Source organism: Cryptococcus neoformans, chromosome 13 (assembly GCF_000149245.1).
Source record: "Cryptococcus neoformans var. grubii H99 chromosome 13, complete sequence".
Classification (NCBI taxonomy): domain Eukaryota; kingdom Fungi; phylum Basidiomycota; class Tremellomycetes; order Tremellales; family Cryptococcaceae; genus Cryptococcus; species Cryptococcus neoformans.
In genome coordinates this window covers 653,004-668,915 of record NC_026757.1, presented here as the reverse complement: position 1 = coordinate 668,915, position 15,912 = coordinate 653,004, and the positions used below count along the sequence as shown (strand labels likewise).

The 15,912-nt window shown below is 49.4% G+C and overlaps 5 protein-coding genes and 3 non-coding genes; 4 read left to right on the top strand and 4 right to left on the bottom strand.

The window, feature by feature from the left end:
* Positions 1–245: 245 nt before the first annotated feature.
* CNAG_06494 (cold-induced thioredoxin domain-containing protein) lies at positions 246–3,213 on the top strand. XM_012197964.1 has 10 exons: positions 246–546; positions 599–820; positions 881–917; positions 969–1,001; positions 1,054–1,184; positions 1,235–1,787; positions 1,837–2,126; positions 2,174–2,200; positions 2,264–2,623; positions 2,677–3,213. Exons 1-10 carry the CDS (start codon positions 310–312, stop codon positions 3,148–3,150), a joined length of 2,364 nt encoding a protein of 787 aa, XP_012053354.1. The 5' UTR covers positions 246–309; the 3' UTR covers positions 3,151–3,213.
* Positions 3,214–3,709: 496 nt separating this feature from the next.
* CNAG_06493 (hypothetical protein) lies at positions 3,710–4,913 on the top strand. XM_012198134.1 has 3 exons: positions 3,710–4,461; positions 4,525–4,618; positions 4,675–4,913. Exons 1-3 carry the CDS (start codon positions 3,907–3,909, stop codon positions 4,722–4,724), a joined length of 699 nt encoding a protein of 232 aa, XP_012053524.1. The 5' UTR covers positions 3,710–3,906; the 3' UTR covers positions 4,725–4,913.
* A 115-nt stretch (positions 4,914–5,028) lies between these two features.
* On the top strand, positions 5,029–5,422 carry CNAG_13137. Its single transcript, XR_001046413.1, has 2 exons — positions 5,029–5,262; positions 5,314–5,422. It is a non-coding gene; the product is annotated as a hypothetical RNA (non-coding RNA).
* Positions 5,423–5,883: 461 nt separating this feature from the next.
* On the top strand, positions 5,884–6,800 carry CNAG_13136. Its single transcript, XR_001046412.1, has 2 exons — positions 5,884–6,316; positions 6,375–6,800. It is a non-coding gene; the product is annotated as a hypothetical RNA (non-coding RNA).
* Positions 6,352–7,242, bottom strand: CNAG_13135. The gene is made up of 3 exons (XR_001046411.1): positions 6,820–7,242; positions 6,585–6,755; positions 6,352–6,543 (listed from the first exon to the last, which is right to left on the bottom strand). It is a non-coding gene; the product is annotated as a hypothetical RNA (non-coding RNA).
* Positions 7,243–7,347: 105 nt separating this feature from the next.
* On the bottom strand, positions 7,348–8,932 carry CNAG_06492 (cytoplasmic protein). XM_012198133.1 has 5 exons: positions 8,745–8,932; positions 8,357–8,689; positions 8,132–8,288; positions 7,918–8,078; positions 7,348–7,856 (listed from the first exon to the last, which is right to left on the bottom strand). The coding sequence occupies exons 1-5, from the start codon at positions 8,853–8,855 to the stop codon at positions 7,536–7,538; spliced, it is 1,083 nt and encodes a 360-aa protein (XP_012053523.1). The 5' UTR covers positions 8,856–8,932; the 3' UTR covers positions 7,348–7,535.
* Positions 8,933–9,263: 331 nt separating this feature from the next.
* On the bottom strand, positions 9,264–10,406 carry CNAG_06491 (hypothetical protein). XM_012198132.1 has 3 exons: positions 10,334–10,406; positions 9,528–10,275; positions 9,264–9,475 (listed from the first exon to the last, which is right to left on the bottom strand). The coding sequence occupies exons 1-3, from the start codon at positions 10,352–10,354 to the stop codon at positions 9,360–9,362; spliced, it is 885 nt and encodes a 294-aa protein (XP_012053522.1). The 5' UTR covers positions 10,355–10,406; the 3' UTR covers positions 9,264–9,359.
* A 416-nt stretch (positions 10,407–10,822) lies between these two features.
* CNAG_06490 (CAMK/CAMKL protein kinase) lies at positions 10,823–15,871 on the bottom strand. XM_012197963.1 has 6 exons: positions 15,771–15,871; positions 15,599–15,692; positions 15,134–15,548; positions 15,051–15,076; positions 14,814–14,999; positions 10,823–14,754 (listed from the first exon to the last, which is right to left on the bottom strand). Exons 1-6 carry the CDS (start codon positions 15,825–15,827, stop codon positions 10,928–10,930), a joined length of 4,605 nt encoding a protein of 1,534 aa, XP_012053353.1. The 5' UTR covers positions 15,828–15,871; the 3' UTR covers positions 10,823–10,927.
* Positions 15,872–15,912: the final 41 nt, after the last annotated feature.

Genomic DNA, 15,912 nt, shown 5'->3' with positions numbered 1-15,912 from the left:
GTGGTGGTTGGATAGGGGCTTGCGGGGGTCATGCATGAGAACGAAGGGGATAAGTTATGGAAAGGTCCGGGTCGAACGAATAAAATTATCTTAAAAAGACTTACTAGTATAAAATAAACGATAAAAAGACGGAGACACAACAACGTGTCACGACTTGAGGGGGGTGGGCTTGTTGAGGAGAGAGCCAGACATTTTCTTCCAACATCATGGCTTTTACGAAGCATTTATGCATCATGTCCGTATGTCGGAGGTGTCGTAATAAATGTTCGTCATACTACATTGACGTTGGAGCTATGGGAACCTTTATATATGGTAGTTTCTAACTGTTCACATATCGGGAATTCCTATCTCCCTATGTTTCGATCTTTGTCTCGCACATTGAAACCTATAGCTCCCTTTCCACGCCATATTCGGCCCACTCCACGCGGAATATATCATCTCAGAATGTCTTCGACGTCCGCTGCCGATCCGACTCCACGGCTGAGCAATGTGTTGGCCAAAAGCAAATCACCGTATCTGCTGCAACACAAGGACAACCCTGTGGCTGTAGGCTCTTTTCAATTTTGGCACAAGATGCAAGGCTAATCAAGTGACACAGTGGCAGGAGTGGTCTCCAGAAACCATTGCCCTCGCTCAGAAGCTTGACAAGCCCATCTTCCTCTCTTCAGGCTACTCAGCATGTCATTGGTGTCATGTGTTGGCTCATGAATCTTTTGAAGATGAAGAGACTGCCAAAATGATGAATGAGTGGTTCGTCAATATCAAGGTGGATAGAGAAGAGCGGCCGGATGTGGATCGAATGTATATGAGCTACCTGCAAGTAGGTATTAATAATGTTTATTTGGAAGGAGAAAACTTACAATGTCACCCACATGTGTAGGCTGTATCCGGAGGTGGCGGCTGGCCCATGTCAATTTGTATGTTTACTGTTTACTGTTTCTTCTCGGGTATGTACTGATGTTCACAAGTCATGACCCCCAAGCTCGAACCCTTCTTTGCTGGTACGTTACAGAACCTTCAGCTCCGGTGGTATTGTAACCTACGTTTTCACAGGAACATACTTCCCCCGACCCAATTTCCATCAGCTTCTCAACAAAATACATGAGGTATGGGAAGAGGACCGTGAAAAGTGCGAGAAAATGGGAAAAGGCGTTATTGAAGCCTTAAAGGATATGAGTGATACTGTAAGGTTCCGACTTTCATCCAGGGTCTGTCAACTAATGCAGAAGCCCAGGGCCGTACTTCAGAATCCCTCTCTCAACTCCTCTCAAGCTCTCCTGCTTCCAAACTCTTTGCCCAGTTATCAACTATGAATGACACTCGCTATGGCGGTTTCACCAATGCTGGCTCCTCCACCAGAGGCCCCAAGTTCCCTAGCTGTAGTATCACCCTCGAACCCCTCGCACGTCTCGCATCCATTCCAGGTGGAGGTGCGAGAAACGCCGAAATCAGGGAGGATGCAAGAGAGATGGGGATGAAGATGCTTCGGTCAATGTGGTCTGGCGGAATAAGGGACTGGGTTGGAGGTGGAATGGCGCGCTACAGTGTAGATGAGAAATGGATGGTTCCCCATTTTGAAAAGATGCTATACGACCAAGCACAACTTGTTTCGTCTTGTCTTGATTTTGCTCGTCTCTACCCTGCCAATCATCAGGATAGGTTGCTTTGTTACGACTTGGCGGCTGATATCCTCAAGTACACTTTGAGGGACCTGAAATCCCCAGAGGGTGGGTTCTGGAGCGCGGAAGATGCGGATTCAGCAGAATACAAGGGTGCGAAGAAGAGTGGTATGTTGCCCCTTCCCTCTATACTTTTGATGACTCATAGTTTTGCCAGAGGGAGCGTTTTACATCTGGAAGAAGACCGAGATCGACGAAATCTTGGGTGATGATGCCCCGTTGTTCGATTCATTCTTCGGCGTTGAGCCTGATGGGAATGTTAACATCATTCACGATTCCCATGGCGAAATGCGAGGCAAAAACATTTTACATCAACATAAGACCTACGAGGAGGTTGCACTCGAGTTTGGCAAACGGGAAGATCAGGCAAAAGATATCATCATTGAAGCTTGTGAGAAACTCAGGTTAAAGAGAGAAGAGAGGGAAAGACCGGGTCTTGATGACAAAGTAAGTTGCATGAGCTAATGTAGTATTCATACTGACACCTTATGTAGATCCTCACTGCCTGGAATGGCCTGATGGTGCGTCAATTGTGTATACCGTATATGCTTCTGCACAAGTCCCCACAGCTAACCGTTCCACAGCTCACAGCTTTATCAAAAGCTTCAACCCTTCTTCCGTCATCCTATGGTATTAGCTCTCAATGTCTTCCCGCGGCGTTAGGCATCGTCAACTTTGTGAAATCTCATATGTGGGACCCTTCCACACGCACCTTGACAAGAAGTTATCGGGAGGGCAAAGGACCCCAAGCCCAGACCGATGATTATGCCTTCCTTATTCAAGGTCTGTTGAACTTGTATGAGGCTACTGGAGATGAGAGTCATGTTCTCTTTGCTGAGGAACTCCAGAAAAGGCAAGACGAATTGTTCTGGGATGATGATGATGGAGGGTATTTTGCAAGTGCGGAGGATGCACATGTTCTGGTGAGGATGAAAGATGCTCAGGTGAGCCCTTACATATGACTCACATTATGTCTTATCTGACTCAAACCTCCCAGGACGGTGCGGAGCCCTCTGCAGCTGCTGTGTCAGCCCACAACCTCTCCCGCTTTTCACTCCTGCTCTCATCCGAGTTTGAAAACTATGAAGCTCGTGCCGAGGCGACTTTCCTTAGCATGGGGCCCCTTATTACGCAGGCACCGAGAGCAGTGGGGTACGCTGTATCTGGGTTGATCGACCTTGAGAAGGGATACAGGGAGGTCATCGTCATTGGGTCCGCCAATGATGAAATGATAAAGGAGTTCTTGAAAGCTGCTCGAGAGACGTATTTCTCAAACCAAGTCATCGTTCATATCCAACCGGAGAAGCTGCCTAAAGGACTCGCGGAGAAGAACGAGGTGGTGAAGGCTTTGATAAATGATGTAGAAAGTGGGAAGGAAAAAGAAGCGAGTTTACGAGTGTGCGAGGGGGGCACGTGCGGTTTGCCTGTAAAAGATTTGGAGGGGGCGAAGAACCTGTTGAAAGATGTGTAGCTGTATCTTCCTGTGTCATGAAAATTAATGTACCACTGCCGCATTGGCTGTTGGTCCTGTTTGATAATTCATACATAAATGACTAACTGTACTGACTGCCTTGTAGACGTTCAGGCCGCCCCCAAGGATCATCCCTGGAGGCACATGGCCAATCCTCAAGGCGGGGGTAACGGCATGGTTCCCCACTGTAAGTGGTTATTATCTGTGAATGTTATTGGATCATGTGTATTGACGGACATTCAAGACCTTCCCGGATCGAAATGGATCACATTAATATTTCACTCATTACTCATTAACTAAAACAGTCTACCAGTCTTCTTTCATCTCATTTTTATCATCATGCATCATGATCTTCCGTCGCTAGCTCATCAACCGTGGGCCCTTATTTGGTGATCGGTGATCAAGATGACGGTTATTACGCCAAGATTACCCGGTGTGTGACGACGGGAGCAGATGGCCGCCCGGTAATTACGTCATGCGTTACTAGACAGAGTTTTCCCGACGTGGGGCTTTCAGGGTAAACATCACCTAATGTCCGCGGGGCCTACCTCACAAACAAAAGGATGCCCGTTTGTCTCGAGATCCTTTGGCGATCCGATTCGTGTGGAAAAGTATCTGTCTTCTTTTCTTCTTTGTTTACGAATATTCAATACAAATGCATCATCGCCCCCGACGTCATCTTCCCATCGTTTTATCGAAACATACCAAACACATTACTCCCAAGTCATTCGTTTCTTCTTTCTTCAAAAGACAGCAATGCCATACGTCCCCCCGGGAAGCGACAAACCACAACCTATACCTCTGCTCCAGGTAAAGCAACAAGCGGCAACCGCCACCACCACGACACAACAACATACACAACCAGAGGCGTCTCTAACTATAGTGGCAACACCCACCGACGACGTACCAACACCCAAAGCCTCTGCATCTCTTTCGCCTGAGCAGCCCAACCCAGCAATGGCGTCCCCCATACCTGTTCCTCAACCGATCACTACTCCCGAGGATCTGCTTGCGTCTCAGCTGGCTGCTACCTCTCTCGAGTCCTTTGCCTCATCTCCACCATCACTTTGTCATTCGGTTGGCCACCCATCGCCTTCGACTTCATCAGTCTTGAGCTTGAGCGAGCAAAGTTCTGAGGAACTATCGGATGACCATGTTAAGGTGGCAGGCGAGATGGTGGGTAAGATGGATGACCGAGGTGTAACAGTGCAAGAACAGACGGCATCGAAGGTTATGATTCCTGATGTGAAGCAGCATGGGATAGAGAAAGATCCTTTAAGCCTGTATAGTGAAGCGATCTACGCGTATACGGTACGCTCGTTATTCGATGATGGCGCGGAAAAAAGTCAGTCGCTGATGTTTTCATTTCGGCAGCACAAGTTGTACCTTCGAGCGCAGCATTCTGTAACAAGATCCCAAAGAAAGAAGGATCTGGCGTATTCTCAATTTGGTTCAAAACCCACAGGCAGTGAGTGCTAAATGCATACGTGTTGACGATCACACGGCTGAACAAATTCTTTGCAGTGGAGAAGATGGCCAGAAAGAAGGCGATCGCGCGTCAGCTCAACGGATAAGTGGAGGTGTAAGCACCACTGTTTATAACGTCATACACATCCTATAGAACCATCATGTTTCTTATGGTCTAACATGTATATTACCGAGCTTTGTATCATACCCTATATTGCATTTTAGTCAAGAGTTTCATTGTAGCCATACTCCGGATACTTTGGCGCATCGTTATGTATCATGTTGCACGCTTCTTGACTAATTTATCGCTCTATGTCGTGCATACCATTGGCGTAATAAAACTGCAATTTCATTTCTGTAACTTCACACATCGTCATACAACATGTCGCGCACTGCTGGAACCAAAAAAAAAAAAAAAGACAAACAGAACCATGTGGCTATTTGGGTTTTGTGACGACGTCTTTTTGGTGGACTTTGGCCACGAGTCGTACTCCTGTTCCGACTAAAATCGCACTCCTTCCTTGATTCTGGATTTCTGGACCTCGGATGTCTTCCAAACGACATCGTAAAAGTCAAGCCTGAGTCACTCATGAACAGCGTTCCGATTATGGTCCGGCTCCCATCCGTTGCACCACCTTACTTCTTGTGACTTGCCGTTTTCCTCCAGTTGTTCGTTGACTCTGACCATCTTTTCAGTCACCACAATAGTACCATAAAAGGGCGCGTATTAGGTACATTTCGAAAGTAATATAGAACGATGATACTCGTAAGGATGGTTCATGAATGATACACGCAGACATGCGTCAACCCCCTGTCTTCAACCCTCAACTGTAAATTAAATTAAAAAGAGTTAGCTCAAACTTCAGGTCCCAGACAACAGAGTTGTAGCGTTCCATATAATATCCATTAACAATGGCCCAAACTGCGTTTCTTTTTCTTCTTTCCGCCCGCAAATCGAAGGAGGTACGTATCAATAAAAACATCTTGAAAAATGGCCATCGGCAGAAAACAGATACTACTATGTATGCGTGTCTCATATCACTATTACGACGCCACCGACCACCATGACTTCAACAAAAGAATACGCACACGGCAAGTTTTTTGATGGGTTATTGTTACTAATGAACGACAGAACGACATGCAGTTACATGGATATTTCTCCACATCACATAACTTCGAACCAAAAGATATATATACATGCACCTATGAAGCTAATCCCAAACAGCTACCGTCCTAACCTTTATACTTTCTGCTGGGGCCGCCAAGTTGGGATTAATAATCGGAATCATCAGTCGCAACAGTCACGTGGCCTGCGTACAGCGCTTCGCCCTCCTTTCCTTGATCGCTACCGTAGCAAAGCAGTACGACAATCTCGTCAGGCATCTGATGACGGATATACCACCATTTTTGCGAAGGATTATGATGAATTCGGATTCCGGCCCCAAACTGGGACCCTTGTTTAAAAGCTGTCGGCGGAGTCGACGGTCGAAAATCAAGAGGGGAAAGTTTGTCAATGGCCCTGACAACAAATTTCAACTGTCAGGGATGAACCTTAGCCAGAGGATTAGAACTCGAGAATACCTTTGAGGCGGCCCAGGCCTCCAGATGTTTATGATTATGCTTCGCTCAAGTTTGGAAGGATCTTCACTTGTAACCATGCACACGACATGTCAGTCACCTGCGCCCATGACTGCTCATGGTGGGTTTTTCTCTTTCCTTTATGCTGTATATGCCCTATCTCTAATACGTGCTACTAGGCTGCCGTCGATTCTAATCTATTGCATTCTCATTGTCCAACTGCATCATATTATCCAGCCTTTTCAACGTCTCTACGCGTCTATTCTGCCAATACCAAATTTCATTCACATCAAACTTTTGACTTTGTTTTAATGCATGCCACAGTTGGTCACTTGAATAGCTAACAAACAGCTGTAGTCAGCTGGAAAGAATATGCGAATTCAAAACACTTACTTCATCTTGATCAACATGAGCATGGGCAACTGCAGGTAGAATCCTGGTAGTAGGAATAACGCCTTTCTCGGGACCCTGTTGATGCTCCACAATCTTGGCTTGCTTTTCGTCTCACAATGGGGTTACATAGGGCTACTCTAGAGCATCTATGGTATGTTTTCATTAACCTGCAGCATTTGTGCATCAGCGTCTTCTGTTGCGAATATTCGGTCACAAAGATGTTCAACTCACTCACATGTTTCATCGAAGATAAGCTTGTACCTCATCAAGCTCCCCGACCTTATACATAAGCTCAATCTGATGCTTGGCAACTGCAAAACACCTCTTGTACACCTGTTCATGCATTTCCCCCACCCCTTCAGGCTTGTCGGGTTCACTTGGTAGATCGTGCAGCTTGATGTCAAGAACCTCTTGGGGGCCTTCCTTTCAGGCTCGCCGGGAATGTAGACAAACAAGAAGGGAGGGTCGATACTGAATGGGAGTGCAGGCCCAATTGGGCGGATGCTGTGCTGACTGGGGCTTGAAGTAAAGGTATGATATTGATTTTGGAGTACAAAGGTATTATGCAGAGATCTATCGGGTTCAAATATTCAGCAGGTTCACCGAAGGTTCTTTTGAGAGATTTCGAACAAAGCTAGCATTTTCCAAACAGTATACAACCATACACATGGGGAGCTTGATGAAGGCAGGATGCATGCTTTGTAGATAAGGATCATCGGTTTTGTCCGAATCACAGCGGTCGGTAGCCCGGTGATATTCAGATAACGACCGTTGCAAATGTTGCCTCTAACTAAAATTTGCTACTCCATGGGTCTACTTCCGTATGTACATGAGCGGATGAAGCTCAATATTATTATGCTAAATGTGCATATGCAGTACGCAAATCCCAAACATAATGCGATTATACAAAATGAACCCTCTCCTAATGTTACAGCTTAAAGCATGGCTCATATGCCTGTGCCTTCCGCACTTTCACCGCCATTCATTCCTTCTGGTATTCCAGAGCTTAATTGGGCTCTTATCTCCGCTTCTCTCTTCCATTCTTCCTTCTCCCATTCATCCCAAGCCTCCTTGTTATCCATCCATCTCTCCTGGACATCTCTCACGTCCCCGCCTGCTCTTCCTGTGAGCTTGGCCGACGACATAGCACTGCCAAACAGAGCTTGGGTATTGATGGTGTTGGTTCCTTCGAGGTCGCCAGACGGAATAAATATGTAGCCCGTCATTTTATCGACAAGACGAACGATATTAAGCATTGATTCTTTGTCCTGAAGTGTTTGGTGAGCCAGACGTCGTTAGTGCCACTAACGCGAGAAGGGACTCGCTTACCTCAACAGCGAGGGTCTGAAACCCGACTAATGAAAAGCCTTCTACAAGCTCTACCAACGCTTTATTTAACTTGCGGTACTTTGCTGTCCGAGGGTCTGAATCCAGATTGCCCAATAAGTATGACAGATCTTGGACTTCTGTGTAATAGCTCAAGTCGAACGCTATCCACATGATTCAGCGATTGTGACGAATTGACTTTGACTTAGTGTCTTACGAAGTTCTCCATAAGTTGATATCAAATCTATTTTGCTGAGCACATTCAAATGCGGCATTTCCATTTGCAGCATCGCCCGAAGAGCTAGCAAAACTACAGAGATAAATTTTGAGGCATCCGTTATGTAGTGCGCATCGCTGAGATGCACAGCCGCTAGCTACATTGCATATCAGTCTCAGTCGCAGACGTTGCAGTGAAGTTTTAGGCGCATTCGAAGTTACTCACTCTATAGTCCATCTTGACCAACTTCTCGATCACAATCTTTAAACTATCATGGTTCGTCCATAATTCTGCTTGACCCGGTGTATCAAACACCACATATCCATTCCCTCCCTCTTCAGCCAAGATCTCATCCAGCCTCTCCACTAGCCAGTCAAAATTAGCCTCCAAAAACTCGATACAATAGAGCATCGCCCCGTTCGGTCCTAGATTGTACTCATCCATGACGCTTTCGAGAGTGATGAGTTCGGTGATGTTTATAGAGCATGGATACGGAGGGTTTGGGACTGCGGGGTCGAGGTTGATGATATGCACTGGTCTACCGATGGCTGTAAGAAACTGTGGGCAAGAATAGTCAGCGAATTTTCGGTCAATTTTCAATGCGCAGACATGCCTGATGTAAGCCATGACAATAAGTCGATTTACCCGCTCCGGGGGGGCCGGTCACGAGTTGACCGAAAGCTGTGGAGTGTTCCACCGGTATTTCGAGTTCTTTGTTATCCATCTTTATGGCAATTGATTATCGTACACGATTGAATTAAAGATGAAGCGGCTTGTGACAATTTCGACATCTTGTGAGGGCCTGCTGTACTCGACGAGCTTCGAATAAATCACAACAAATCTATGAAGCGGCGAGCGCCGTTCTCAGATTCCCATTCACCTCGTACTTCTCATTCTGGGAGAAGGCTCTCTCTTCTCACCTTTTCGGGGTGAAGGTAGAGGTGATTTCAGATCACAGAGCGCCCTTCAGTAAATAAGTGAAGATCATGTGCAAGCCGTTTCGCTACTTAACTGGTCTCGACAACGTTTTTGACATGTGATAAATGCTTAGAGGACGTCTGGTTAGATTATTAATTCAAATCTTTAGATGCGTACGGCTGCGCAAGATGGTGCGGAAACAAACCGTTGATAGGAACATAATAAGCTTTGATATCATGTAGGTCATCAAGGTCATCAACTAAAGTACAACATAATTATAAAACGGCTACGGCTTTGTCTCAGCGCGACTCTACTGAAAACCGGCTTTTCTCTTTTTTGACTTGTTGAACTGGTGTTTGGCTTTGGGTTTCGGTTTCGTATCCGCTTTGCCCAAGTCCATGATAGAAGATAATGGAGGAATGACCTCTGTAAACCGTCATGAGTGACGGCGGATAGCGGAGAAGAACGGAGGACTCACTTTTATCATACACAAGATAATTAACTATATCCTTTGTTCCCTTCTTCATGGCAGACTCCACCATCTTGACAGGTACTGTTATCCTGTCTCCTAGCTTCATCTTCTTGGTGGGGCTTTCAGATTTATCTCCAGTCCTAGTCGTACCAAATCCACTTTGCTCCCTCTCGACCAGCAGTTTCACCATCTTCAAATCCTTCATTGAAACGGCAATCTCCACTGCCATATAATCTTTCAGACTTGGGTCTGCCCCTTTTTGAAGAAGATAAGTCACGAGCTCGTAGTTGGATTGGAGCACAGCACGGCATAGTGGGTAGCCTTTGTGGGAGTTTGGCGAAGGATCATAGGTGGAACCGGAACCTTGAACAAATGTCTCGAAGATGTAGATGATGAGCGGGGGAATAGGCGTAGATGGTAAAGGAGGAGAACGGAATAGTCGACGGGGGAGCTCACGACATGTCAAGGGAGGAACAACTGGTATTTGCCGAGGACTGGTTTGGTCGTTCTGGTTGTCTGCTCGCCGTGACCGAGATCGATCCCAAGCTTCCACTAATGCTTTGACAACATGGATGTCACATACAGGATGTCGAAGAGCTCTGACCAAAACCTCATTTGCTCCGTGTGAGCGGTAAAGGCGAAATAAATATTCAGCAGTATAAAACGGTGAAGAGCGATGAAGGGAAGCGTAGATAGTGCGTGATGTCTGGGGAAAGAAAGGGTTGAGAGCAAGTAGATGGATTTGCTGGATAAGCTAAGATGGACTCAGTAATGAGTTTGTCGTCAACGGAAAATATTGCGAAAGAGCCTACCTCGACTGGAAGGCTATCCATGCTGTCAAGGAGACAACGGATAGTGGAAATAGAGACCACAAGAAGATGTTTCGTTTGTTTTGAAACAAAATATGGTGGCAACGCATCTAAGACAACGAAATTTAGTCCGGGATAACCTCCATAGCTCGAGCTTATTTTGGAAAATTACGTAATTAAGTTTTCCTAAGATATGATGCACGTTGAAATAGAGCGAGAACGCGTTATTGCACGCAGCCGATCCCATTTTGTCCATCTCTTCCTCGAATTTTCTCTTACCATCCTAGCCTTCATATATCTTTTGCGGCACAATACCATCAATCCGGGCTTCATCTCTGGCCAAAGTGTCTTTCAAATATCTTAATCTACCAATTCCCTTGCCCACCGGCGATATCATCGTCTCCCTTCACCCTTCTCGACGGAAACCATCGAGCGCGTTTTCAAGTACCTTTGCCCATCGAAGGCGATGCTCGCTCACAGCATATTACTAGTAGAACTGACAACGAAAGGAAGATGCATTTAATGGGGAAAAAACTATGCTACTCGATGAAACCCGAAAACAAAAAGCTATACTACGTACATATATGCTACAGTTGATCATTCTTCATCTTCCTCTTCCTCTTCTATAATCCCCGGCGCTGTGGACCTATCAGGCAAATTTCTTCTACTTCGCCCACTCAAACTCTCCATCCCCATCAAACCCTGGGCTACTGTTTCCCCTTTCACTTTCCCCTTTCCTTCCTGTGGCCTCCCTCTTTCCTCCTCCAAACTTGACCTTCGACCACGTTCACGCCGCCTTGAACCTCCGCCCTGGGGTGTAGACTGGGATACCAACTTGGAGGTCGGGAACGCTGCTGCACTGCGAGCGGGGTTTGACTTTGCGTTGGCATTCATCCACACTGTCCCGTTCGCATTCACATTCGCATTCGAAAAACGTCTTGCGACGCCCCTTCCTTGGCCAAGCCCACAAGCAAATTCATCTTCATCCTCCGACACCCACTCATCATCGCCGTCTTTGCGCTTACCCTTCTTTTGGAATACGTCCCGCAAAGGTTTCTTCGGGTTTCGACTTGCTCCGCCGATACCCAGCCCGACATTGGCCACGGAGTTTGACGACGAGTATGTGTTTTCAAGGCTGAGCGCCAAAGGCGAGCGGGTCCGATGAATCTGCTGAGCCAACGATCTCTGACTCCCATTCCTCTTCTTCTGCCTCTTGCCTGATCTCAAGGAGACATCATCCCTCCCACTTCCATACTCACTCTCCCTATCTCTGTCTCTCTCCCTGTCCATAGAGGAAGCACGGCTGGAAGCGTTGGACCGGATAGACGACGCGACAGAGGATGAACGCATGATTTGTGATTCGGGAATGACCTTGATATGCCTTACACGAGAAGAATCGTTCCCCCCTGCTGGGCGACGGCGATAACCCAACAATGGCGATGCGGGCGGTACAGATGACTTGAACCTGGTCGATGTGGGTACCCCTGCGCCTGCAGCTGCACCCGCACCTGCAGATACAGACGGCGTTTCAGGATTAAGAGATGGTGATCGAACTGAAAACGATGAACGTCGACTCCCACCGCCTACTCCTCCTCCTCGAATCGAATGTGATGAACCCGGGCGCGAGATGGGTGCCGCCGCCGCCGATGCTGAAGCGTAATCAAAATACTCCCTATCAGACGTCGGTGTCTGGCTCCCATGACTCCGCTGACTCGTCCGCCGACTGAGATCACTAATCATCGCCTGATGATCCTGGAAATGCAGACTGCCCACTGAACTCCTCCTCGAATTCGTGTGCACGCTACTCGATCGGCGAGAGTATACGGGCCGGTTACCATCGAGAGACGTGCGTCTTGATCCTGTGGACGCTGCGTACCCAATGTTGGGACGTTTGAACTGGGAGGTACGGCTGTTTGCCCCGCGGCTGAGGACGACGGCCCCAGCGGGGAGTTTGATGTCGGAAGGTGCTAACAATGGAGCTGAAGGAGAGGACGGGGTGACACTCTGTCGTTTTCGGCGTCTTCGATCTTCGTAAAACAAATGCCGAAACGTCGTCCAAAGACTATCCTTCTTTCCTCCTTTGCCCTTTCCATTTCCACTATCGTTGTCATTCCCGTTGCCATTCCCACTTGCACTCCCCCCACTTGCACGCTCCCCCGTATCCTTGGCATCTCGCAACCCTCCTCGAGGCGTCGCTTGCGGCGTCGACCCTTTCCGCTGGGGTGACGACCCGGGCGTCACAGTCTTTGATCCCGACGCCGACACTGCCGGTGAATATCCTCCGCCTGATACTGATACGGATCCCCCGCCTGGCCCAGCTCCAAGCCCCGCGGTAAACACCCCCTCGCTCTCACTCTCACTACTCTTTGAAAGAGTCGACGTCAGCCCCTTCATCCCAGCCGGCACGGGTTTTCTCAACTTGTTGGGTGAACTCGATCCTCCCCGCTTGCCGGCCGTACTCGCTCCCCCGCCGGTCCCACTATCAACGCTCGCCGCCAGCTCTTCCCCATTCCCATTCTTATCCTTGTCTTTATCTTTATCTTTATCTTTATCTTTATCTTTATCGTCTCCCTTTTTTCCAACGCCACCGAGAACAGAAGTAGCTCGCTGAAGCATATTCATCGATGGCGATTTCGCTTTCAACCGAGATGCATTGGTGTTGGCGCTGCCGTTGGTGTTGGTGTTGGGGTTGGTGTTGGCGTTTGAACCTTGAGATTTGGCAACGGTAGGAGCGCCAGCGCCAGTGGACGAGTTTGCATTCGACATGGGTGTAGCGGCAGTGGCAGGGTTGTTGTTACCTGTATTCCGATCCCGATCTCGAGAATGTGAAGATCTAGGTGATCGATCTCGTCCATCTTCCTTCTTTGGCGTTTTGGGTCCACCACCACCACCACCACCACCACCACTAGCGGCGGCAGTGCCAGAAGTTGGATCAAGAGAAGATTGACTAAACGTTGCCAACTCGATATCCCCGCCCGACTCTCGCTTATCACCCAACGCCCGGGGGATGATCACCCCACCCTCTGGCGATTCAACAGGTTTTCCCCAACTCTTCATCTCCACCACTGTACCCCGCTTCATCCCTTCCCGTCCATCCCCTCCCGCTTCTTCTGTCAGCGCATCACGACTACTATCCGGCTCCACGGGCAACACGGGCGGACCGAGGTCGATCACGCTGGTATAACTAGGTATAGCATGTATCGACGGCGACGACGCCGCTTGTTCTTCTTTGAACCTCAGTCCTTCGGACGATTTCTCGGCGGAACCTAGTTTACCTGGTCTGATGCCTAGGATACCCATTTTATTCGACTTTTCCCTCTCCCTCTCCCTCTCCGCGTCTCTCGCTTTCCGCCTCTCCTCCCTCGCATACTCTGCCACCTTCTCCTCCCTCCGCAACACCTCCTTCTCCCGCCTCACCACCACCTCATCCGTCTCCCCCCTCTCTTCCTGCTTTTGTCTCAACAACCACCACAACCCGGCTGAAGCGTCGCACGCGTCGGTCTCGACGCTATGTTTCAGTTGACCGACGTCGAGGCCTAGGTCGTCGAGTTGGCGGAGGAGGCGGGTTTCGGATGGCGTGGTGAATGACCGTGCGGCAGAGGTGGAGGTGGAGACGGAGGAGGTGTCGGGAACAGAGGTGATGGTGGGGAGGAGGGATGGATCGAGTTTGGAGAGATAATCTTCAGGCGGAAACGTAATGTACGAGCCGTACGACGAATGGTGGGATAATCGGCGTTCGAGCGAGAGGGTGGACGAGACGGAGCGGCGTTTTGTACGGGATGGTGTTCGGGAATGAAGGGCGACGGGTAGGTGGTGATGTTCGTCGATGAGCGGGAGGGCGGGGGGTGCATCGCTGTTGTCAACGTCGACTTGGTCTTCTGGGAGGGTTCGGAGGGTTTTACCGCGCATGGATGGGCTGGAGACGGATCGCGGGGATATGGCGCCGGATCCAGAGCCAGAGCCGCCGGTGGCGGCGGCGGCGGTGGGGCGAGAGGTGGAAGAGGGGTGGAGTTGTTCGAGCTCTTTCTCGGTGGTACTGAATTCGGCACTGTTGAGCCTTGGCATGTTGTGAGCATGGCGATCCCTACTATCCCCGTTTTCAGTTTCGGATGACCCGGAATCCTGTCGTGGGGTGGTGGGGAGATGGGTCGAAAGCGGGGACGGTCCTGCAACGTGTGGCGTCAACCTCGAGTGTTGTTGTTGTTGTGGCTGCTGCTGTTTCAAAGCCGATTCGGCAAAGAAATCGTCGCCTGCGGCAGTAGGACTCGTAGCGTTTGGCGAAGGTGGGATGGAGGGCACGTCTCCGTTGGGATACACTTTATCGACAATCGTCATTTTGAACCATGGATGTGTGAGGATTTCACGGATGGAGAGCCGTTTGGATGGGTCGTGCTGCAGCATACCACGGATCAAATCGCGTGCCTCTGTTTTTTTTACGCCTGGTGAGTATTTTACGGACGTTGGGTTTGCGCTAGGGACATACCTTGGCTTAACCAATCGGGCTCTTCGTATTCGCCTTTTTGGATCAAGTCTTTCATGACCCGCTCATCGTCGTCGTCAAAGGGAAGACCTCCACATAAAAGGGTATAGAGAATGATGCCCAGCGACCAAATGTCAGTTTCTACGCCGAGGTATTTCTGGCATGCAAGCATTTCAGGACTTGCGTAGCCTATCTTTAATAGTCAGCCAGATCACTTGGGTTTCCGGCGCGCAGACTGACCGGTCGTACCGCAATACGTGTCCATTCTGGAGACCCATCGTCAGCACACACCCACCCACATGCGGAAAAGGGACAAGACGTACAATCTCCCCTTTTGCCATTCCCTCGCAAACCCGAGATCACCGAGCTTGATCCGCAGCTCGCCATCGAGCAAGACATTCTCCAGTTTCAGATCCCTATGAACGACGCCATGCATATGCATCCAGCCCACGGCCAGGGTCAGTTCGCCAAACAGCCTCCTTGCCTCGCCTTCCAGAATCCTGCCCCTTTCGACGAGGTAATCGAACAATTCGCCACCGCTGCAGAGTTCAGTGACGAGCCATATATGGGACTCTGTGGCGATGATCTCGTGGAGATGGACGATGTGGGGGTGGTGGAGGCGGCGGTGGTGGTGGAGCTCGCGGGTGAGGTGGGGGGTGAAGGATTTGGGGACTTTTTTGATGGCTGTGCGGGTGCCGGTGAGCCTGTGGGTGGCGAGATGGACTGAGCCATAGGTGCCTGTGGGGGGTCAGCACGTGGAGGGGGGGGGGGGGGGGGGGGGGGAATACCTTGGCCGATGACCCTGCCGAGGGTGTAGTTGCCGACTACGCTTATGTTTTCCGTGCCGAGTTCGTTGGCGAGTTCATGGTATGCGGACGAGAGCTGTGGGGGGGGGGCGTGAGCGGGGGTGAGCGGGGGTGAACGCGGCGGGGGAGTACGGAGGAAGTACAAGGGACGCACCTGGGCCTGCTTGGTGTTTGTGGTGTTGTACATGTGCGCCCTGGCTGGGGGGACCATGCTGGCGGACTGCAGGGGGAGCTGCTTTCCACGACGAATCGTTCTATCCAAGGTGCCCAACCCCCCCCGTCACGTGACCGCGGGA